This window comes from Alosa pseudoharengus, unplaced genomic scaffold (genome assembly GCF_046254945.1).
Source record: "Alosa pseudoharengus isolate Yale_2024_CS ecotype anadromous, Long Island Sound unplaced genomic scaffold, YU_APseudo_1.1 YU_APseudo_1.1_scf_5, whole genome shotgun sequence".
Lineage (NCBI taxonomy): Eukaryota > Metazoa > Chordata > Actinopteri > Clupeiformes > Clupeidae > Alosa > Alosa pseudoharengus.
In genome coordinates, this window is record NW_027468837.1 from 15,653,397 (window position 1) to 15,677,467 (window position 24,071).

Below are 24,071 nucleotides of genomic sequence, written 5' to 3' on the forward strand. Positions count from 1 at the left end.
TTATGTCTTCAGTAGTTTTGTATGGATAGACACACAGCAAAACTGTGTGATAGTGGCTAAAATAGGCATACTCAATTCTAGTCAGAATATGAGTCTGATACTCAGTAGGAGTTAGATTATTCGGTGGCATGAGTCATACGGAAGTAGGCCTACATGCCACGGCAAAGTGACAGGTGGCATGTACGGTAGCACGTATTGGCATGTAAGATGGCACGTAGTGGCATGTAAGATAGCACTTCCGTATGACAAATGCCGACGAATAATCTAACTCCGTCTCAGACCGAACTTTCCGACCTCAAATGTTGTGGACGGGACTATAAATCCGGCTGGCACCCAGGCTAGCTAAAATGGTATCAAGTGCAAGTGATACAGCAAAACTGTGTAGTGGCTATATGGTATAAACTGCAATTTAATCAACATTCTAATGAATCCACCATGGCAAAGGTCGATAGTCATTTGTAATGACATCACATCACCTGTGTGCATTCTGATCCTGTCATTTTGCACCTGATAACCATTGACCTCAAAATGAGGATCGCTTAGTAGGCCTACTTCTGTATCTTCATGCTTTGTGTGGACATCGACATATTTTACAACGAGCGTAGTAGGCTAGTCTATAATGGACGTGCATAACTCTTCTACCAGTAACGAACAAGCGTACGGACAAAACACTCGCTGTGATGGGACAACATTAATACACGAGAAGAAGTTAATCGGCGGCAAGTCTGTGCTCGATTATAATTCCACAGGCCTACAAGCTGCGTCTATCAAGAGCCTTGGATCATGGACAGGTCTTCATGACAGGCCACCAGGTAGTCAGACCGGAACACTTTCCCATCATAAATTGTTTGACAGTAAAGTAAACTTTTATCACCACCAGTTTCCCCCAATACCAACGAAAATACGGCTATGTGCAACTGCAAATGGACCATTTATTTTCTGAGTAGCCTTTGTGACTAAACCGTTTCTTTCCTCGCTAATCGCACACAGCTGGGGTAGGCGTCGCGCCGGCTGATTCTGAAGAGAAAATGACAGAGCTGCGTGACATGAGTGGAGACCCAGAAAGCCAAAGTTTGGATTCGTTTAGAGAGACTCACAGTGACCCTTTCGAACGAAAATCTAGGAAATGTCGCTTTGGTGATGAGGCAGAGCTCCTCGCCGCTTTCATCACCTTTTCACTGGGAGTGACCCTTGCACTTGTTGTGCATATTTATATCGCACCTCCTGAGGCAAGTATCACCAGATACACCGTCAGATCAGAAGTAACAGTGTGCAGTAACTATAAGTTATCATAAGACTGTCATAAGAGGATGACTTATTAACTCATTCTTCCTGAATGTATGTCAGGGTGGAGTCTGTGCTGGTGTGTGTCACTTTATGACAACACAATCTCCTTGGGTTTCATGTTTGGTGTTCAGGTAGTGGGCCCTGGGGTGGTGGTGACTGACAGCGAGCTGTGTGCATCGCTAGGGCTGGGGGTGATCAGAGATGGGGGATCCAGTGTGGACGCTGCCATCACCACAGCACTCTGCCAGGGTATAGTACATCCACACCTCTCTGGCATAGGAGGGTGAGTGAGAATTTGATGGTTTATATATTTTTTAATTCTGTTTCCTCTACAGTTTGTTTTGGCCTGGTTAGGCTACTTGGTATATACCAAGATAATAATACTGTCTCAATAAGTTACTTTATGTACCCGCCATGTTTGTTATGTTTAACTCTAAGTGTTGGGGGGCTTTCCTTGACATCTAGGTGTAGGCCTATAAGCCGTGTTAATGAATTACCTCCTTCGTACAGTGGTGGGGTGATGCTGGTTCATGATGGTCGGAAAAATGAAAGTGTGGTGATTGATTTTGGTGAAACGGCTCCCTCTAGAATTCAAGAGAAAATACTACAACATGACCTGCAGCACAAGGTAGGCCACACAGTGGTGTATTATGTGATTATGAAGAAAGAAAATGTCACCCTGAAATATCAGGGTGTTTGTATCTGAGGTGCTTTCTTACCAACTAGTAATCTATCCAATCCGTCCAACATTAAAATGTCCTCTTCATTGTTCACCTAATGTTACAAATGAACTCTTTCATGACTGATGACCAGCTAACATTCTCTGAGGATGTGTCTTTGGTTTCCTGGTCATTTCGCTTTTCTAATAACATAAATATACTCTAAGTATACACAAAATATACTCTGATTATTTTGCGCCTGTTTTGCCTTGAGTTAAAAATCCAGTGTACCCCTTGCTTTACAGTAACTGTTGTATAAATGTTGCATATATTTACATTTTTTCTTCAGTTGATTTTTTTTTTTTGTAGTTTAATACATTGATGGTATTTGCAGAATCATTGAACAATTTTGTTATATAATTGTGATCTCAATATTGACCAAGATAACCACTACATTAAATTGAATACTTTGTGCTTACTCTCAACATGCAGTATCTTCTTGATTATATTAGTCTACCAAATGCATGAATGTAAATATTTGTCCAGTCAGGCCTTCTTGTTGGAGTGCCAGGCATGCTCAGAGGGCTACACCAGGCACACCAGCTGTATGGAAGGTCAGGACACTGTCCAGTCTATCCAAGTCTTTTTTTGCTCTCACTTACTCATTAAATGTTTTTTTTAAGAACTAAAATAAATGCTATCTGACATTATCAAGGATCAGTTAGTACCTTTTAAACCACTCAATTAAAATCTACTAGTGTGCATGCTGCATGTCTGTTAGACATAGTATTCTTGCTCCACCTGTTTTTTATGTTCTCGTCTATGTTCTTTACCCAGGATGCCATGGCATGATGTGGTGGTGAGAGCAGCCAACATTGCAAAAGAAGGATTCAATGTCTCTGACAGCCTGGGTAATAAAACATCCTGTGAACTTGATATCTTCCCTTTCTGACAGATAGTTCTTTCAATATTCAAATGTAGCTGATTTTGAAAAGTAAATGCTACCAGATTGCAAATAAGTGAATACATAAAAATGAAATATATGTTGTGTGTGTCTATGTATACGTAGGATGGACATATGCCTGTATTTTCTGTAACTTAATTTAAAATGATATGGCTTTTACAGGTATATAGTAATAATTGACCCAAATGTTGTTGAAATCCTTTGTGAAGTAAATCTGCATGTTGTATAAGCATGCTATAAGCTCTTTACCTTCATGATCTGTGTGTGTTTGTCCTTTGTCTCCACTCCCCTCGACTGTGAATCTCCCTGGCAGCTCGGGCCATAGACTCTCAGAAAGGGAAGAATGTCTCTAAGAACTTCAGGGCAATGTTCTTACCTCGGGGTCAGCCACTTCCTCCACTCTCCACCCTGAAGCTACCCCATCTGGCCACTCTTCTGGAACGTGTTGCCAGCCATGGGATGGAGGAGTTCTACCACGGGAATGTGTCTGAGGAAATTGCATTAACAGTAGGCCTATGTTTCATTACTGGTGTGTCAATGCTCCTGGTTTCATATACATATTTGCAGTGGAAAAGACCCTACCCCTAAGTAGGAACTAAAATCGTCATAGGAACTGTGGCTATAAGAACTATTAAGAATTGCTTTAAAGCTTAAACTGTTTACCATGTTAGTCACTTCGGTTAAAAGTGGATCAGCCAAATGTAATGTAATGTAACTACACTCGCTCCACATTCCATGTGATGTGAAAATACCTAGAATTCGCTATTTAAACTGGACACTCTAAAATACTGATAGTGATGGTTCCATACTCCACTTATCGTTGTATTCTGTTGTTGCAGTGGGTGTCAAATGAGGTGAAAGTAACGATCATGTGTTGGTTATAGGTGCAGGCAAATGGGGGAGTGCTTACCAGAGCGGACCTGGCTAACTACAGCTCGGTGCTACAAGAGGCTTTAACAAGCCAGTTTAAAGGTAAAGGTGTTGTTATTATTTTTAAATTATTTAGTCTATTACATTATTCGTGTTGGCTACATGTTTACCCTGAATTGTTGTACGTCACTTTGGACAAAAGCGCCTGCCAAGAACAACAGTCATATTTGCCAGAGGTGCCCAATCTGGCTGCCAACAGAACATTCAGTCTTCCACTGCTATCTCTCGACTCAAACTGTTAAGGAAATGAAATTACATATAGTAAAATTTAGCAATTGTTTAAAATAGAACTCTGGTTATTATCTCCTTGTTCCCTCCGCTCTGACCAGGATACCAGGTGCATGTACCTCCTCCACCCAGTGCTGGTGGAGCTCTGCTGTACTTCCTCAATATAATAGAGGGCTTTAAATTCACTGAACAAAATCAAGAAGGTAGTGCCCCCCACTGGATTGCAGAGGTACTGGCCAATCCTCCTCCTTGATTGAGTTGTACACTAAATAGACCGCTTAAAGTGGAAGTTAAAATGTAAAATGAAAGATGTGAAGGCGTTCATTCTGAGGTGCTTTGTTCAGGCCCTAAAAGCAGCCCTAGACCTGGCAAATGGGTTAGTGGACCCCAAGTTTGACTCCTCTGTCTCAGGCACAATCTCTAACATGCTCAGGTAAGGTCCATATGTTCATGCATGCGAAGACAAAATATAATTTGGTTTGGAAATGTATAATAATTCTCCCAGTGCAGGCCATTTTTGTATCAACTCTCACACACTAAAGAATCTTCAAAGAAGGGAGAGATTTTCTGTTTAAAGTGCCATTAACACCTCTTTACAGTTATGCTGAATTTCAAATCTCTTAGGCAGCTCTCCTTGCTTGCTCTGCTGATTTGTATTTGTCCTCTTTGCCTACACTGTAGTAAATCACATGCCGCCGTGCTGCGTCATATGATTAGCAATTCCAGCTATGCAGGAGGTCCTGGGTTCAACTCCCGGGCAAGCTCTGAACACTCAGGACTCCGTAGCCTGCGGGGCGATGCCAGTGCTTCCAGCCAAGTGCTTGTCATGGGCCCTGATGACGTTATTGTGTCACTGTCGTGGTACAGTAAACATTTCACTGCAGGGGCAAATATAAAATGTTAAGCCTTCCGTCATGTATGCTTCTTAAATCTATATTCTTATCTTTATATTCTATTTTAAAAGAATAAATAGAATATTTATACAGTGTCTTTGACTGTGATTCACTACTTGGTAATTTTTGTAACCGTATTACCAGTAACAAGTACGATGATGCACTCAAACCTGTTGGGCTGTGTTGCTCGTGACCTTATCCTGTTCTCATTGTCTCTTGTTGCAGCTCTCTCAATTGGCCCTTTGGAAGTGGACTCATCACCCCATCTGGTATTGTTTTAAACAGCCAAGTTATGAACTTCTCCTGGCTTACAGCTCCTCCGAACATGACCTTTTTGAACCAGGTAATGGTAAAACATCCTAAACATGTAAATCCTTGACAAATGATGACATGGTTCTGCTCCAATTACCATGGAAAAAACTGCAACAGACATCTTTTCCCTTTTTGAATAGCTTTGCATTTATATCTGACATGCCATGTTAGGTATGTCTCACTGCAATTATATTTTTAGTCAGATGAATACGCTCTCAAACATTTGTTTTTCTTTGTTGCACAATCCTAGCATAACAGGCTCCAGAGAGGGAAGAGGCCCCTGTCCTTTCTCATGCCCACCATAGTGAGACAGATGGGCAGGCAGTGTGGGCAGTCTGTGGCCCTGGGGGCCTCCGTAGGTCACTGGGCCCTAAGTGGCATAGCTCAGGTATGCAGTCAGCTTGTCTTGGGACCTCACGTGAGGCTAAAATCTGTGTTGAAATCAAGTCATGGTGCACTTTTGCTTTCAATCATGAGTCATGCTGGTTGACGAGACTGATTTGATTGCATAATTTAATGTAAATGGCAAAATTATAGCATATTTTTCTGATTATTTACTGTGGTTTGTTGACTGTTGGGTCATGGTTTCAAAACCCAAGGTGTTATGTTAATTATGACTGATTTTATAATATTTTTGCAGGTGCTGATTAAACTGATGTCAGCCCACAAAAATCTGACTTACTCTTTATCGGAAGGGAGACTCCACCCAAGTCTGCAAACAAACGTTATTCTGGTTGATTGTAGGCATTTATTTATTGACTGGGATACGTTTTTTTTTTTATATAATTAGTTTTATATATATATATACGAATTATATATAAAAAAATGTTTTACAAAATTACAAATATATATAAATATATTATAAATATATAATATATATATATATATATATATATATATATATATATAAATAAATAAATGTTTAGTATATAATAAAAAAAAACTTCTATACATTTAAGCAAAGTAAAAGCACACACATATAAAAAGCTTTTTCTTAACATCTGGGTCTCTGGGGTTTGTTTCTAATCTCATGTCCTGTATCCCCCCCCCCCCCATTCTCCCTCTCTTCTTCACCTATCAGCTGAGTTCCAGGAGGGGCGTGTACAGGCCCTGCGTCAGAGGGGCCATGTTGTCCAGAGGGTGGAGCATCTCTCCCTGGTGCTGGGAGCCGAACGAAGAGGAGATGTGATGCACGGAGTCACAGATCCACGCTCCACTGAGGCCTCGGCTCAGGCTATCACAAGGCCCTCGCCAAGGGTCCAGATTAAGCCAGGATCTTGAGATGGTTTACTGCTGATCTTTTGGTTGATCATTAATGACCATGTTTTGGCCCAAGTTGATGACCATGTTTGAGTGTACCGGGATTAAAAAGGTGAATTGTGGACAGACAAGTGTTTTGTGTTTGCTGTGCTTTAGATAGATAGATAGATAGATAGATAGATAGATAGATCGATCCCCAAGGGGAAATTCAAGGGTCTCAGTAGCATACAGACATCACACACAACATGCACTTACAGCAGCAATGGCAAAACATAAGTATAAACATATAACTAAACTCCACTGTACAATAAAGACAGTAGAAGATAAGAAAACTAACAATACTAAATACACTATATAAATTAAATTAAGTCCAATGTGCTTGAGGGTGATCAAGCATAAGACGCTTGTAGTGACAGGGCCGGGACTGGTAAGGTGCTAAAGAGAGTGAGTGTCATGGTGAAGGTGCAAACAGTAGTCCAACCATAGTCCTTAGTTATGTGTGCATGGCAAGGTGCTCAAGAGAGTGAGTGTCATGGTGAAGGTGCAAAAAGTAGTCCAACATTAGTCCAACAGTGCAAGAGTAAGGTCTAGAGACCAGCATAAATAATATGGACAAATAGGAGAGTAAAGTATAATGTAGACAAGGTAAAATAAAAAACTGTCAGTGCAAGAACAGGTTGAGGTAATAGGGTTATAGCCACTCATTCATTCAGTATTGTAGCAGAAGCCTGACCGCAGCCATTGATCATGTGTGCTAATATAGCATGAAAAACAGTGTAGCAGTAAAACAGTAGTGAAAACATTAGGCTGTGTACATTAGTAAAACAGTAGTAAAGCAGTGGTGGGCAGTCAGTACTCAAACATGGAGAGGCAGACAGACTAAGCAGAGAAGTCTATCTCTCCTCTTCCCTTTAGTAAGGCATTGAACAGTTCAATGGCCCTAGGAACAAATGACTTCCTCAGCCTTTCAGTTGTGCATGGCAGTGAGCGAAGTCTCTTTTGATCAAGCTCTTTTGGTTTTTGATAGTGCTGTAGTCGGATGACATTTATTGTCCAAGATGTTGATCAGTTTGTTTAGGGTCCTTTTGTCAGATATTGAAGTGATGCACTCCAGTTCAGCTCCCACTACAGAGCCAGCCTTCCTTACCAGCCTGTCAAGTCGCCCAGCATCCTTCTTCTTTGTGCTTCCTCCCCAGCATACCACTGCATAGAAGAGGGCGCTGGCCACAACAGACTGATCCTGAGGAGCTTGCTGCACACATTGAAGGACCGCAGCCTCCTCAGGAAGTACAGCCTGCTCTGTCCTTTCTTGTAGAGACAATTTAGACAATTTTGCTGTAATCTCTTTCAATTCCTCTCCCTCACACTCTACACAAATCTACTTATAAGCCTACCTGCTACAAAATATTCTTCAGTCTTTATCTTGAGGTTGTGGGCCTCTGCCTTTGTTTGCCACCTGGTATAATAATAATAATAATAATAATAATTTCCTAAATTGTCCTCTAACGTCTGTTTGGTGTGGTCCAACAGTGTTGTTAACTTATTGAACTGCTGAAGTGATGTTGAAGTAAATTTCCCTCACGGGATCAAAAGAGTATATATACTTATGTAATGGATGGCATGCTTGCATAACTATCACCCCTATCCCTAGCAGTTACTGATTGGCATCAGACCAAAGCATCCCTGTCACGCAGTCACAACCTGACACACAGCACTAATCTCATCTGATTGCTGAACAATAGAAAATGCAAAACCTATGCTGGAAGGTGCAGTAAATGACAATACAATTAAATTAAAGTAACCTAACAATATTATAAGGTCTGTGTGCAAGACATGGTAAGGGCATTTGTGATGATTCATGATATAATAGAAAGTATGACGACTACTACTACTCTGCACAAAGTGGTGTTTTGACATGGATTTGATAAATATGAAACCATATGTAACCATATTTTTGTAGTAAATTTTCATGAAGATCTCATGTATTGTCTGGCAGAAGTCAAAGGATGATGTCATGCACATGTGCAGACATGACACAGGCCTACTGCAGATTATTTAATAATTTTTGTGGCAGCTCGGTGTGGCAACTCGGTGAGCTCATCCACCTATATCATTTATTGAATACTCATTGGCTAAAGAGGGGTCTACCATTTACATAGCGGCCCAATTTCCATGCCAATCAAAACACTGAGAAAAGGCTAATGTGACGTCAAGTCTGTGACACCAAGCAGATTGACACTAAAGTATGTTCTGTATGCAATTTCCTCGACAGCAAAAAATATCTAGCCAATAAATCAGCCTCTAATATTTCTTTATTTTATAATCAGCCACCTAACATTCAAGTTGATAATATCAGGCAGAGGCAGGTGCAGTATATTGTTAAGCCTGCTTAACTGGTTTGGTTTGAAAGGAAAGTGTATGTAACACCAATATTAAACATTACGAAAAAATGTCATACTTACAGAATTATGTCATCATGGTCTTCATTATTTGCCACTACTCCAACCTCATATGTCTGTTTGATTCAGATTTCTTTCACACAAATGTAGGCCTACGTCACAGACCACTTGGAGGTGCAAACAACTCATGTGAAGTGGGGGCGTGTTCGGTCGTGATGAGGTTAGACACATCGGGGAAAACTTTACAGCACAGAAAGAGACGCCTCAGTCGTGCACCGGAATGTTAAGTGAATTGTCCATCACCAGAACATACCTTCACACAAATAGGCCTGGATAACCTCATCCAAAGGTGAGTGAAATCAAACATGGGTTGCCGCTTTCCTCTTTTTACTTACAGGAAACTTTCTGGTGCAATGTAGCCTAACTGTGTTTTTAGCTGTGAAATGGTTTTCCTACATGACTACATGCGTACCGGTGTTGTGTGCCTTCTGGTTTTCCCTCTTGCGCGTGCTCGCGTTGCTCACCACAGCTACAGGAGTTGTCAGACATTCACAAACAAGTTGTTTTAGACGGATTTAAAGTCGCATTTCATATGATCATTACACTACAACCACTCGTACAAAATACATGTAAAATAAAGGCTATAATTTTGCACACTTTATAGCATATAAAGCACTTTAAGGCACACTATGCAGGTTTTTTAGATTAATATGCAAGTTTTTTAGCTTAATTTACCTTCATTTAACAGCTTCAGAGTCATTGGAATGGTTATATGACTTTTTTCGGGTTGAATGGTGGCCGTGTCACTTCCCCCTAGCGCCTGTGAGCGGAAAAATCACCCTTGCAACTGTGGGCCGGCGGGCCGACGGCCTCAGTGTCAGGAAGTATAACGAGTGTAACGAATTGCTTTACTGCATTCAAATACCACGCCAGGCACCGGCTAGAAAAAGGTAGCGATGGAGTTTCTCAGACATTCGTCATGACAGAGCCAGCGAAAAAAGAAGCAAAAACCGAGAAAACAGTAAGGAAATTGCCAATTCTGCATAGTTTACATTTAAAATGGATTCGAACCTGCAATAAATACGCACACCTATGAACCAGACCGACCTATTCAGCGCATTATCTCTTTGAGCCACTCCAATTCTCTGAAAACCGTTATCAAATCACCTATTAACCACGCAAGCAACATTTGGTCTTGCATTAGGTGACACAAATGGTATCAGACATGTGGACTCGAGTCACATGACTTGGACTCAGTCATGATTTTAATGACTTCAGACTTGATAAAATTCTGCATGACTTGCGACTCGACTTGGACTTGAATACTATTCTCTCGAGACTTGACTCGGACTTTGCCTCTACAAGCGGCCAGAGCGCAGTGCAGTGCCTACTGCATTTAATTGAGAACGCATCTAAGCGCGCACGAGAGGGAGAGAAAACGAGTAGGTTTCAGCTGGCTTGTCATTGTTGATGATGATTGATATCTTTTAAATACAAGAAACGTATTTAGGAAATCGTGAAGGCAACAAATACGAGATTAGGTTCTCACTGTTATAAACTATCAGATCCAGGTCACTATGACATACTAGCTGCACTCACTGTGATTTGGAAAGTGGACAAGAATATGAAGAGTCGTCTTTGCCTTTGTGTAATGGAACTGATTAGTCTTGAAGTATTCTATAATTTATTTACATGAAGCACATGATATGCCGATTGAAACGCATTCCACTCAGCTACTGTAGCTAGGTGGCTGCTGGCTACCATAATTCACTTTTAATTGCAAACAGAAAATGTCAAGCAAGCATCATGTCATACATGCTTCTCTTTCCAAAGGAATACTGTTTGTGCCAACTTAATTAATATTGTGCTATACATGTGGCACAAATGTTTTAGTTTGTGGACTAGCCATAGGCTGAATGGAGCTAGTAAAAAAAGATCATTATGAGAACGTGTGGACAGTGGCACAATGGGTTTAAAGTGACAGTGCACCATTTACAAATGAGATAAACAGCATCAAATGTGTAGTATTTCTTAAGAAATTAATACTTTAAAACAAAATTACTGTCATTATTATCTTTTAAATAATATAAAAGTGTTGTTGACCTTGGCTTCCCTTATGAGTCGCCACTGGCAGACAGCCTAATAAATTGTTTTCTGTGGCATAGCGCAGTGAAATGCCACCGGTCAAATTATTACTCATCCTTACAGTGGGCTCCGCAATTTGGAAAAACAATATATATATTTGCAGCTGTGCTGAGTGTCATAGCTATACGTTTTGTACAGATTACTCAGCTATGCACATGTGTATATTACAGGTATGCACATGTCGTAAAAGATTGCAAGACAGAAACATTGAACATGTTTTAATCTGTATTTATAAAAAATTACTGTGGATTATATGTAAGTGCTAAAATTATGATCCATAGTGCACACATATACACATGCACACACACACACAGGCACCCACATACTATCGGTATTAGAACGGCCGATACATAATTACAAATTCAGTAGGATTAAAAGAAAGCCAAAATAAATATTCATCATCATCATCATGGCTGCATTTCCAGTATTTGCGATAAGTAGTCGTTTGTCCACTAGATGGCGCATCGTGAGACGTAATTTTGTTGGAAGTTAAAAGTGGGTTGGAAAAACAATGGACGCTTCCTACAAGGACTACCGCAGAGAACATCTAATAAGGATAGGATGATGTTCACATGAAATGTAATTCCCATTTCTTCTTGAAGCCGAAATAAATCTGAGGATGTTTATCGGACATGCTTGGTTTTTACTGCAGGTACGTTAATCTTATAATATCAATAAGGACCTAGGTAATGTTACCGTTAGCGTTGGTTGAGTGATGGAGGCCAATTTGATTGATTGCATTTGTAGAAAACTATAAATGCGGTTATACCAAGCAAATTGATAGCAGCACTGTAATTGTATCTTTCGACTGTCATTGTTGCACGTGCTACAAAAATCATTCTGTGCAATGGAAGATTTACCAACGTTACACCGGTCTGATACAGTTTTGCCTATACATGCGTGAGACTGAGACGCCTGTTTATTTTGTTTTAAGTGCGTGCAGGGTGTGAGAGGGGAATCGATGTGCTTTGATTCCAGCTTGGTAGTTGTAGTTTGTGAAATTAAAAAGCACGTGTGTGTGAAGTATCCAAACAATGACACCTTCATTTCATTATGGCTGCTTTAGCAACACACCTTAAGCTACTGTGTAGTGGGTCCCATTTAGAAGTGGCTACTTCATTCGCGCTTTCCTTGACTCATGGAGCTGCGTGAATTTTATTACAACTTTTCGCCACGATATGGCAGTTTAAGTCTGCTTGATACTGTAAGGCGTAAGCCATTGGTTTCCAAAGGAGATTTTATTTGTGTCGCCAGCATAGCCTATTGACAAATTATGTTGTAAATAGGCCTACCTTATAAGCCTACCTGTAGCTTAGGGAAGCTAACAGCTTTCTATTAGGATCTAGTTTGTTAGTTACAGTTTTGTCATAACTCCCTGATGCATTTTTGCATTTAGAATAGCCAGAGCGTGGATATCTCAATCGGAAAATTAAAAAATATCGGGTGCCTATGGACTAGGCTGGGTGAACCCAGCCTGATCTGCCCGCTATTTATTTTTTGATTTCTTAAAAGATTGAGCTTGGTCTGGTGAAAGCCAGACTAGCCATGGACCTCAGTTACACAATGCAAGGGAACATGAATCAGCCTATATTTGCACGAACAATAACGGACAACAGCTCTTCAACTTTGGCCCGTTAAAATGTGTATGAACAGTCTAGCGACGCATTTTATCAAGGCCCATTTGGACATGTCAGTTATTTGCACCACTGGTTAGATGTAAAACAGCATTTCGTTTCAGACTACTGTTACTTAATTTGTGCATTGACAATAAAGTATTACATGAACTAAAGATGACTAAAATCTTATGTACAGTAGAAGAAGAAACATTCACAAAAAATCCATCCATCCAAAAATGACCTTTGTTTTTGATAGCTGTTGAAAACGGCATGGAACTGACAGAGATGTTTTTGTTAATAAATAAATAAATAAATAACATTATGCTGATACCTTTTGCTTTTCCCAAATACAATGTAACCTACAGGTGTAAGTGACCTTTCATCAATCCAGTTGCAATGGATAAACTGTGATGAACTGCCCTACTTGTGATTGTTTAGAGATTTTAAAGGTTTTATAACAATGCTACATCTTCTTTGGCTATTCTACAATCTATTCACCTTTTCAGCACCAGTAGGCTACTTTCTGTGCAGCCGCACACACACACTCAGGCATGCCAAACAAGCATACACAAAAGTTTCAAGAGTGGGGGTGGAGTAAAATATGGAGACAAATTGAAGTGTGATTTATTTTCGCGGAACGGATGTACAGGACTGAGCGGCGGTCATATTTTGTACCGCTATGCGGTACATCTAGTTTTTATTTGATCAACCACAAAGAGTAGCATACTGTGCACAGTGCACTGACGGTTGCAGCCTAAGGTAACCAGTTGTTTAGATGAAGGGCAACCACTTGTTTCAGATAGCCTGGACAACATATTACCAGGGTGTTGCCTACGTTATTAATTGATGGTAGCCTACAATAGGTAATTGTATTGCGTTACAGCCAGGTATTAGTTGGCTCGAGGAGTAGGGAATCAGGCTGGAGAGATTCATGCATGTGTTGCTTTTGCGGGATAGAATCCAGTTTAATGCTAGTTTTCAAAACATATATTTTTTTACATGTCTTTTGTCCGAGTGGCTGTAATGTAGCCGAGCGCTCATGGCGTATATGAAAAGCGACTTTAAACCGCCTAAAAACAACTTGTTTGTGAATGACTGACAACTGCTGCAGCGCATGCACGCGCAAGGAAACCAGTAGGTGGAGAAACCAGAAGGCACACAACATCCCAATTTCCCTCACAGGATCGAAAGAGTATACTTATACCAAGTACATACCGGTACATTTTTGCATACATCCTTTTCAACAACAGTGCTTAGAAATGATAAGTCTCGCATATTGAGTTTTACTGTCTATGATTGAGACATGCCAGGCCTATGCCTTTTCTGACGCAAATTTTTCGTTATTCGTCAACGAAAACCCAAACTGTTCATAGGCGAAATCAGACACACCGAAACAAAGTATCCCAAAGAAGGTAGGCTACAACTGCGAAAGAGTTAACATGGATTTGAATTGTTTGACAATTTCACTATGCATGAAATGCAATGATGGATTAATTATATATCAAACACAATGGAATAATTACTTACACGTGTCATGTTAAAAGTGCAAACATAGTTTTGTCCATATGGTCATGATAGTTAAGGGCGCTTAAAAGAGGGTAGGAAAAGAGAGAGAATGTAGGCTAGGGCTTTCAAGTGAAATTGCCCCTAAAACTGTTGTCCAAGTGATTATTTATCCGGCCATATCCTTGACGCTATATTATTCTTTGTTAATATATGCCTCTTTCTCTCTTAACTCTCTCTTGTCATAGCAGACATATGCCACTTGTACGTTTGCGTAATGTATGAAGGCCTAACACTACATGTACAAGTTGGCAATATTGCACAGTATTTTTACACAAATAAATGTTATAGCAATAGAGGATAGCCCGATAGGACCTTTCAGATGAAAATTATAACGTAATTTAGGCTTCCTAACCATACGAGTTCTATACCACTTTTCATTCCTCCATGTCTAACCACATAGGGGCAGTCGTGGCCTACTGGTTGGCGCTTTGGACTTGTTACCGGAGGGTTGCCGGTTCGAACCCCAACCAGTAGGCACGGCTGAAGTGCCCTTGAGCAAGGCACCTAACCCCTCACTGTTCCCCGAGCGCCGCTGTTGTTGCAGGCAGCTCACTGCGCCGGGATTAGTGTGTGCTTCACCTCACTGTGTGTTCACTGTGTGCGGAGTGTGTTTCACTGATTCACGGATTGGGATAAATTCAAAGACCAAATTTCCCTCACGGGATCAAAAGAGTATATATACTTATACTTACTACTTATACAATGCAATGAGATGTATATTAATTTATGTGCTTGTCTCTACAGGCTACCTACCCACTACTTGCCTTGTCATCCAATATTGTTGGCAATTCTGCGCCGTGTGCCTAAAATAGCTGAATCCCCCTCACAGAGCATATATGGAGAGCATAGACAAATACTTCATCGTTACACGTACCAAGACCCGGAAAGGCTTCTCTCGTGGTTCCATTGGTCGAATTGAGGCTGAGACGCAAACGGGGGATATTGTAGGTCTTGTATACGGCAGCGGTGGCGGCACGGCCAAAAGTGGCGGTCTTCTGAAGCGGGAGGAGACATACTCACTCACACGCCACCAGGCTCAACTCCTTCTGTTCGTGTCGCCGGCCAGCCGAAGGCTAGAGATCCTCTGCAATCAAATGCTCTTCAAGGTCATCTGTGAGCTGGCACAAGATGACCTGGTCGTGGTGCGCTACAAGAAAGGCTTCCAACCATGTCTGGTGAAAAACCTGATGCAGATTGGACGTAAGGATGGATCGGATGACCTCAACATGCTGGGATTTGAACTACAGCCTGTGGTGTGTTCCTTGGTGATCTATGACATTTTCCTTTTTCTGCTGATTTGTTGCTGATTTGTTTTGTCATTGTTGCTATATTTTTTCCATCTTGCAGCATCTTGGAGTTGAATGCAAGCTATGCAAGTATAGTTTTGTTACACGAGCTTGTTACATGACCCTATAAGTTATGTGACATGACAAGGATGAGTTCTTACATAATAGGCCACTAATAAACAGTCTGGCTAGACGGGAGGAGGGGGGGCATCATATGTGAAAAATACAATAGCCTAAATTACTGTGCAATCAGGCTGAGAGAGAGTCTCAATGGTTTCTATGTGCTTTCTATTCAGTCCCCACAGAATCCAGATAAGTTGTCATCTAAGAAGCCAGCTCCACTGCCTGTGTTCAGTGCTGCAGACATCATACAAGTGGCTCAGTCAAGCACTAAGCAGCCACTGAGAGACAACCACACTATTGGTGAGTGCTGTGTCTGTGCTGTTCTTGCGACTTGGTTAGCTGTAAACATTTGGTCATCAATCGGAAGACTTAGTCTGTGATGCATTTGGATATTCTGGCAGTAATATCATATCATGTCCGCTTAATAAATATGGGTGTACCTATACTGTATGTAGTAATCCTACAACATTGTTGCTGCTATTTTCCCTATTTGAAGCTGTATTAAAAATGGTGCCAAGGATATCCACAGGTAAAATGTCTCTAAATTGATCAGGAAGAGCCAAGGGTTATATGTTTAATGTGATTGCTAAGGTATGGAGAAACCCTGTTGTTCTCAGAATGACGCATCTTAACTCTTATCTCTAAGGATGGCTGAGGGTTAGATGGCCGAGTTCTGAGTTAGTCACCATGTTATCCCATGATTAGACGGAGAGAGAGAGAGATATGAGACTGTTTAAAGAACTAGAAAAACGGACCAAAGAATGCTGGAATGCTTGAAGCCTGTCACTCACATTAGCAACTCATGACTCTTATCATGTGAAAGAGTGCACGGTGTAGCAAACCAAACTTTCGACTTGTGACACGAGGCCATTCCTTTGTTTTGAATAGTTTTTTTTGCCACCCCCCCCCACACACACACACCTCAGGCATCAACAGGAGGACTGTATCCCGCATCAACTCCTTGCCAATCATGGGGTCCAGAAATGGGTTTCTGGGGAAGAAAATATCATCTCAGAACACCCCTGACATCAAGAGCCTGTCTAATACTTACCAGCTGGAAGTGGGGTCCATGGTGGAGATGGCATCAGACAGAAATGTCATTCTGTATGGAGTGATCCGATGGATTGGTGTACCAGCTGGAAAGAAAGGCAATTGGGCAGGGATTGAACTTGTGAGTTGATATAAGCTATAGGCTATAGGAAAGTATCATCGTGCAATTTTTCTGACAGATATTATGATTGTGATTTGATGTGCAATAATAATATAGCAATTGAAAGTCTACCTTCAGTTTCAATATAATACATAAAAAAATGACTGAACCATTACTTTCTGGGCAAGACCAGTGCTACTTCTGCTTGTTTTTTTTGCCGTACATTCATTGCACGCTGCCTATGGTGCTTTTTCAAAATGTTGGTACATCATGTTACCTCTGGAAGTAGGAAAATATTCCCAATTAATCAGCCATGAGCTCCACGATTAATTCCGGCATTCGCAACTTCCTAATTGCATTAGTTTAAATTGCAATTAAAAATCAATGTTTTAGCCCTAATACACTGCTATTTATGTAGTAACTTGTCCTCCATATGCACAGTGTACACATAATTCACAAAAACACTGTTCTCACAGCAGTCCTTACTGGTTTTTTCATGTTGAGCTACATATATAAACCGATTCGTTTACTAGAAAAAACTCCCCATAGTCTTTCTATCATAGTTCAGCAGCTTTTTAAATAACATCTGGTATTGTTCACTGCCTTTGGCCAGTGAATTGACTGACCTAGCCCTCTGTGCTTCTGTCGCAGGATAACGAGGTTGGCACCTGCACAGATGGGACTTTCCATGGACAGCGATACTTCACCTGTCAAGGGAACAGGGCAGTGTTTGTACCTCTGGAAATGTGCGTGCCAGACGGACGCTTCCACAGCCCCTCCCCCTCTTCTAGTGCAGACACTGAGGAGTTCCCTCGGACTCCCATAGGTGAGCGGACCCCTCCCCTCCTCAGCTTAAAGTTGAGGAGAAATGACAGCACAAACAGTATGACGTGTAGTATGACACAATGACATATGATTGAAATGTTTACATGTGCCGTTTTGTTTTGAAGCAGTCACTCACATAGAGGAGGACAAAGGGGAGGAGGACGTACCCCCTCTCACTGAATCTGAAGTCCTCCGTGTGCTAGAGGGGAAAATGAAAGGAATCCAAGGCCATTTCAATTCCTGTTACCTGGATGCCACGCTCTTCAGGTAGGTAGTCAGCTGAGAAACAAGTTAGCCTAATTTAATCCATTGTGACCTTTTTGGTACCTAGTGAAAAAATTGAACTAAAGGAAAAACAAAACTAAAAGATGTGAAAATAGGTCCTTGTTGGAAAAAATGCAAACGTTTCCCTAAAGGCTACTGAGACCTTGAAAAAAAGGTTAATTCTGGTGTTGGTGTATGGTGGAAGAGGCTGGGACAGGTTTCAGAGCGGCCAAAAGAGAGCCATTTCTTTTTCCATTTCCCTCCCTCTAACAAATGTTCAATAGTCTCAACCCCCAATATTCTTTTCTGTAGTGGTTACTCTGTGGCCAGATAGTTTACTAAAGACTGGCATACAAGGATTCAAAGGGTTTTTGAGTCAGTACCTGGCAGAGGTCTTCTGTAACCAACCATGTACATTTCCAATGTCACCTTAAAAATGTTTATGATTGGGAAAAATCATAATGTAATTGTACTTGCTTGCATTCATTGTGTAGGTAAATATAGTAAATTATTTAGTGACAAAGAGGAAGTGATATCTAATCCATTAACAAATCTATAATCTCTAATCCTCTGTAAGGATCATGTAAGAAATTCCTCTTTCTCTCCTTCTTTCTTTCTTTTTTTCTTTTCTTTCCTTCTTTCTTACTCTTTCTTTGTGTAGTCTGTTCACCTCGTCAATGACCCTGGACAGGCTTTTGCAAAGCTCAGCCAACGCAGAGATGAGCATCTGTCGGCAGATGAGGAGAGACATTGTGAACCACCTACGAAGGTATGACCTTGTCACTTGATCACACTCCACCTGTAGATTTTATCTCACAGACTTGTCACATGAACTCCATAAGGGTCAACGGGGAATGTAAAGAGTTTAGGAACTGACCGATCTAGACTCCACATTTGGTTTTGACTGTTTGACTGAAGCGCTGGCTGGAATTTCACAGTCTCATTTAGGTGTCAATTTCAGTGTCATTTTTTGGGCATTGACCTTTGGTGTCTTTGCAGGTCAGGTCATGTAAAATACCTGCAATTGTTTAAGTGGGTTCAAGTTTTAGCTTTAGGTGTTTTCCACAACTGGACACCCTTAGTCTTTGGACTTTTGCTATGTGAAGAACTTTACACCATACACCATATGACATGAGGTAAAAGAGCAGTAGAACTATGTGTACATGTTATTCTGCAAGCAACCTATGCTAGTTGTGAAAGAGAACCTGACTCCTCTGTCTTCTGCCGCAGGCATGGCTTTGTCCCAGCAGAGAACGTAATGAACTTCCGCAAGCAGCTGGGATGCAACACGTATGTGACCGAGGAGAAAGGTATGTCCCAGCCATCCCACATTGCACGCAGACTTGATGCTTACCAGGCTTTCTGCAAACATAAGGACACACTGTATCTGTCCAATATGGGCTGACAATGTTGAGTTAACATGATAGCAGTCAGCAGAGAAGCACAGCAGTCAGCAGGGAAGCACAGCCCCACCTAGGCTTGCTGAACTGGCCGAGGTAATGATAGTTCACCTTTGTTTTTTTGTTGTTGTTTTCCCACAGATCCAGAAGAGTTTATCGCAATCCTCTTTCAGCGCATCCTACATATGGACCCGCTGCTGAAAATTAGGTACAAGACAATAACTGGCATTTCGGTACATCCAGTGGGACAGAAACGTTACACTTGGTATTTGCCAGAAATGTGTTATTCAAATTATATCTCCTCATCTCACCTCAGATTTAATGGAGATTCAGGGTCGTCACAAGATGCCTACACGCACCAGATCATTCTGGAGAAAAACGACGTGGGCCCCTGTCCCTCCGTCCAGCAGCTGCTGGAGACCTCCTTCATGTCTTGCAACCTGAAGTTTGAGGAGGTGGGTTATGTGCAGTCAAAATAAAGGTTGAAGGGAGGTTAAGGCTTTGGCTGATCAAATAGTTTTTCACAAATCTAATGATCACAAGCAGATTAGGTTTTTCAAGTGATTATATATGAAATCCTAATATGTTTTTGTTTATGGTTCTTACAGACGCTTTTGTCCAAAGCCACTTATAATGACATCATTAAACATTGCATTGGCATCAAGATAAACCGTTTAAAGTAAAGTCATGAAGCGTAAATTATAATGATGATGGTGATGATCTTGATCATGAAAAACTAAAGTGTAGTAATACCTTTCACCCCAAAAGATATTCATATGGAAAGAAACTACCTGATTTCACATGATGTTTCTCCTTGTAGGTTCCATTGTGCCTTATGGTTCAGATGCCGAGGTTTGGAAAAAACTTCAAGATGTTCCCCTGCATCATCCCCTCTACAGAACTGGACATTACAGACCTCCTACACCAATGTGAGTTCCTAATAGACAGACTTTCCTTTAAAAACTGCTAAATGGCAACTCTGAAGTTTTAACTCAAAGGACTCTGTGATCCTTACCTTATTGAGATAGAAAGGCCTACTGTATATGTCCCACATTTCAGGGCCATCACATTTTAAGCACAGACAACTTCAGATGCATCTCTTTTTCACTATCTTCAACATGATTCTGTCACAGCAGCAATGTTGAATTGTCAATCACTTTCTATGCTTTAATCTCTGCCTTTCTATTTAATAATAGAATATAATTGCTTTGGTTCTTTAGACTTTAGTCATTGGGCTAAATGTGTTTGACATGATTACCTTTAGTAGTATTACTGAATTCAGTTAAATGGTCATGACTGAGAGTGTTACCCTCTCGCCCCTGTCTACAGCCCCGAGGGAGTGCTTTATCTGTGGGCACCTTGCACAGCACGAATGCACCCAGTGCTTCAGAGACCGTAAACTGCCTGGAAGAATCAAGCAATACTGCTGGACCTGCAACACCCAGGTAAACTCAAATACTATTGTCCCATAGGCTCACATATCATTGTTCTTCAGTAGCAAACATTTGCTACAGCCACTTGATATGGTGTGACTAACAGTACAGTACAGTACAGTACTGGAAACCCATATGATTTTCTGTCTAGCTGATGAAGCTTTTTAAAGGTCCTCTCTTAAAAAAAAAACATGCAGAGGAAAGCTGACTAATCTGAATCGCCTGACTACAATGACGTCTCTCCCCCTTGGTGTGTTTCCCCCAGGTTCATTCTCACCCTTCCCGACAAGGTCATACCCCTCGCAGCTTGGCTCTCCCTGCTGAGCTCAGCGTCAGCAGCCCTGTGTCTAGAACTCACATGCAGTTGTTTGCCGTCCTGTGCATCCAGACCAGCCACTACGTGTCCTTTGTCAAGTACGGCCCTGAGCCTCAGTCCTGGATGTTCTTTGACAGCATGGCTGATCGCAGTGGTGAGTGAAGCATGCTCACATACAAGTTTTTCTTTTACATTCCAAACGTCTTGAGAATGTAGACTCCAGACAATGCACGTGAGATTTTCTGGTTAGTTTAGTGTTTCAGAGGAAAACAGTCAACATTTTTGAATTTAGTCTGTTGGATCATTTTACAAATCGTGGTAATTAACACAAGTTTATTCTTGACCCTGAATTTAAAGTAGCTCATAATACTGAGCTGTTTGTTCCTCTGCTGGTCCTTGTGTTTTAATTCTGATTAGGGAAAGATTTAAAGATTAGGGAATTTAATGAAAATTAGGGAACTTATGAACTGAACTGAAAATATTATAATTGTTCAGTTGTTTCCTTTAAATTAAATACTGCTTTAATGTGAAGGAATCATCCTGTATTCCTCCCAGTTTGCTGGAAGTCTTCATGACATTATGAAAAGGTCAAAAGGTCGCCTGAAATGATGGCACTCTTGGCAGACACCTGAACTATTGTGTGTGCTTTGGGCAGCCGTGGCCTACTGGTTAGCGCTTCGGACTTGTAACCGGAGGATTGCCGGTTCGAACCCTGACCAGTAGGCACGGCTGAAGTGCCCTTGAGCAAGGCACCTAACCCCTCACTGCTCCCCGAGCGCCGCTGTTGCAGGCAGCTCACTGCGCCGGGATTAGTGTGTGCTTCACCTAACTGTGTGTTCACTGTGTACTGAGTGTGTTTCACTAATTCACGGATTGGGATAAATGCAGAGACCAAATTTCCCTCACGGGATCAAGAGTATATATACTTATACTTATACTTATACTTTCCACAGGGGATGACCACACTGGCTACAACATTCCAGAGGTCCGCGCGTGTCCTGAGGTGGGCGACTTTCTCTCCCAGTCGGAGGAGGACCTTGCTTGCGTCAACCTATCACAAACCAGTGGCCTTGTGCGCAGACTACTTTGCGATTCCTTCATGTGCCTGTACCAGCAGTGCTCCAGATAAACTGGAGCAGAAGTCTGGCCTGACTTCAGCTAGAGCTAGTGCCCACTAACACATAAACAGAGCTGATGTCATAACCTTGGCCAGGTGGCGTCATGGCGACAAGTGTCCGAGGACAGTGGGAGGAACAGGAGCACCATAACTTAACATGTTTATGTAACAACAATTAACTCCATGTTCCCATCAAGGTCTGCGTCAGGCTTTTGTGGCACATTAACACCACAAGTGATCCATTGAAGTGAAGTCGTGTTTTGTTGATCTGAGTCCAGCTAGAGATATGAAACTTAAATATTTATTTGTTGAAGACGTGTTTTTAGCTTGTTTATATTTTGTCTTGATGTAGGTTTACATGTAAAATGATTAGAGTTGTACTGTATCACCTCTCATTCTTTCTGTAAATTGTGGTTTTATTTTTACATTTTAACAGTGTACAGCACAGACAGAATATGCATTATTTTGTGATCGAGGGTGTATATTTAATGAGAGGTTTGGACAACTGACCAAGTATGAAGTCAGCCTGTAAATCTTGTGTTTGTATGTTTACGTAATATCATTAAATGTTCAAAACTCTTAAGATACATTAGTATGGTGGTGAGTCAAAATTACCATGATCCAATTCACATCAGACGATTCAGAGTAAGGTTTGAAAAGAGAGGTACGACTTTGTTGCTGCTGTGTATTATCTTTGTACCCATAAAAATACTCAGCGCTTGGCATGGCACTAGTGTGAAGGATCGTAGCCTAATAGTAATCGGTGATGTCAGAGTCCGGCATGCAGCATATCTTACAATAAAAGACAAGTTTAGTATGAGCCTACTATCATGAAACAGTGTTTCATGAAGTTGACAATAAATCTATACAGTTTCAGCATGATCACAGGCAAGGCTGTAGATCCTCTGTGGATAGGATTTGAATATCAAAACTGCAGCACAGAGGGATCACAATTTGTATGTACAATGTGGAAAATAAGTATTGAACATGTCAACATTTTTGTTTTCAGTAAATGTATTTTCAATGAGGCTATTCACATGAAATGTATACCAGACTTTAACTCAAGAAACCCAGACATAATGAAATCCAAACAAATTCTATAAAGTTATTTGTAAAAGTAGAATGCCACCGGAAAAGAGTATTGGTATGTATTTCTGAGCTGGAGGGCATAATCAGTTAACTCATCAGTTGACTACTAACCAAGTGATTGGCCGTTTTAAGTTCATGGAAGGCATGGGAAAGCGCTGCCATTTTCTCCCACAGTCTCTTATGGGAGTGTCACCACTCTATTTTCTCTACCGCTCTGGGTCCACCTACAGGTGGGTCTCAAATTAGAATATCATGGAAAAGTTCATTTTCTCCCCATAATTTATTTCAAAAAGTGAATGTTTCATATATTGAGTGCTATATCAAAGCATATTCATGGAAAGTTGACTGGAAGGGAAACGTGTGGTAAAGGTATGCAAGCAACAATGATGACCGCAGCCTTGAGAGAATTGTCAAGCCATTTCAAGAACTTGTGGGAACTTCACAAGGAGTGGACTGAGGCTTTGAGACTGCATCAACAGCCACTGTTGGGGTCAGATGACGTCTGTGTTGTGCACCTGTGGTTACTCACTGTAATTGGGTCACATGGTGTTGGTGGTGGTGGCAAGAATCATAATATCACCTGCTCACTTGCTAAGTGTTTTGTGAATGAACAGAGAGGGGGTCATGGAGCCTTACTTTTTGCTGACTGCATTCGATAATAATTAAGCTTTTGAATGGAATTATTGCTGTTGTGGAATACATGAAACTTGGAAATGGATTTATTGACGTTTATGAATTGATAGACATTGAACTGTATTTGGATATTCTCAAGATGCCGATTTTACTACAATAATGGAACTTAACTTTCT

At 41.1% G+C, this 24,071-nt stretch overlaps 2 protein-coding genes across 3 annotated transcripts; both read left to right on the forward strand.

The window, feature by feature from the left end:
* The first annotated feature begins 797 nt into the window (after positions 1-797).
* On the forward strand, positions 798-6,554 carry LOC143104577 (glutathione hydrolase 7-like). Its single transcript, XM_076268692.1, has 9 exons — positions 798-812; positions 1,419-1,570; positions 1,798-1,915; positions 2,493-2,560; positions 2,784-2,857; positions 3,224-3,417; positions 3,795-3,882; positions 4,170-4,271; positions 6,355-6,554. Exons 1-9 carry the CDS (start codon positions 798-800, stop codon positions 6,552-6,554), a joined length of 1,011 nt encoding a protein of 336 aa, XP_076124807.1.
* A 2,617-nt stretch (positions 6,555-9,171) lies between these two features.
* cyld2 (cylindromatosis (turban tumor syndrome) 2) lies at positions 9,172-22,760 on the forward strand. 2 transcript variants are annotated; one of them, XM_076268041.1, is made up of 14 exons: positions 9,172-9,281; positions 15,004-15,512; positions 15,842-15,968; positions 16,595-16,839; positions 17,470-17,644; positions 17,769-17,910; positions 18,569-18,676; positions 19,138-19,217; positions 19,449-19,515; positions 19,624-19,762; positions 20,128-20,236; positions 20,637-20,752; positions 21,006-21,210; positions 22,010-22,760. In XM_076268041.1, exons 2-14 carry the CDS (start codon positions 15,096-15,098, stop codon positions 22,183-22,185), a joined length of 2,106 nt encoding a protein of 701 aa, XP_076124156.1. In that variant the 5' UTR covers positions 9,172-9,281; positions 15,004-15,095; the 3' UTR covers positions 22,186-22,760. The 2 variants fall into 2 exon arrangements, with proteins under 2 accessions (XP_076124156.1, XP_076124157.1); XM_076268042.1 differs by having other exon boundaries at positions 17,772-17,910.
* Positions 22,761-24,071: the final 1,311 nt, after the last annotated feature.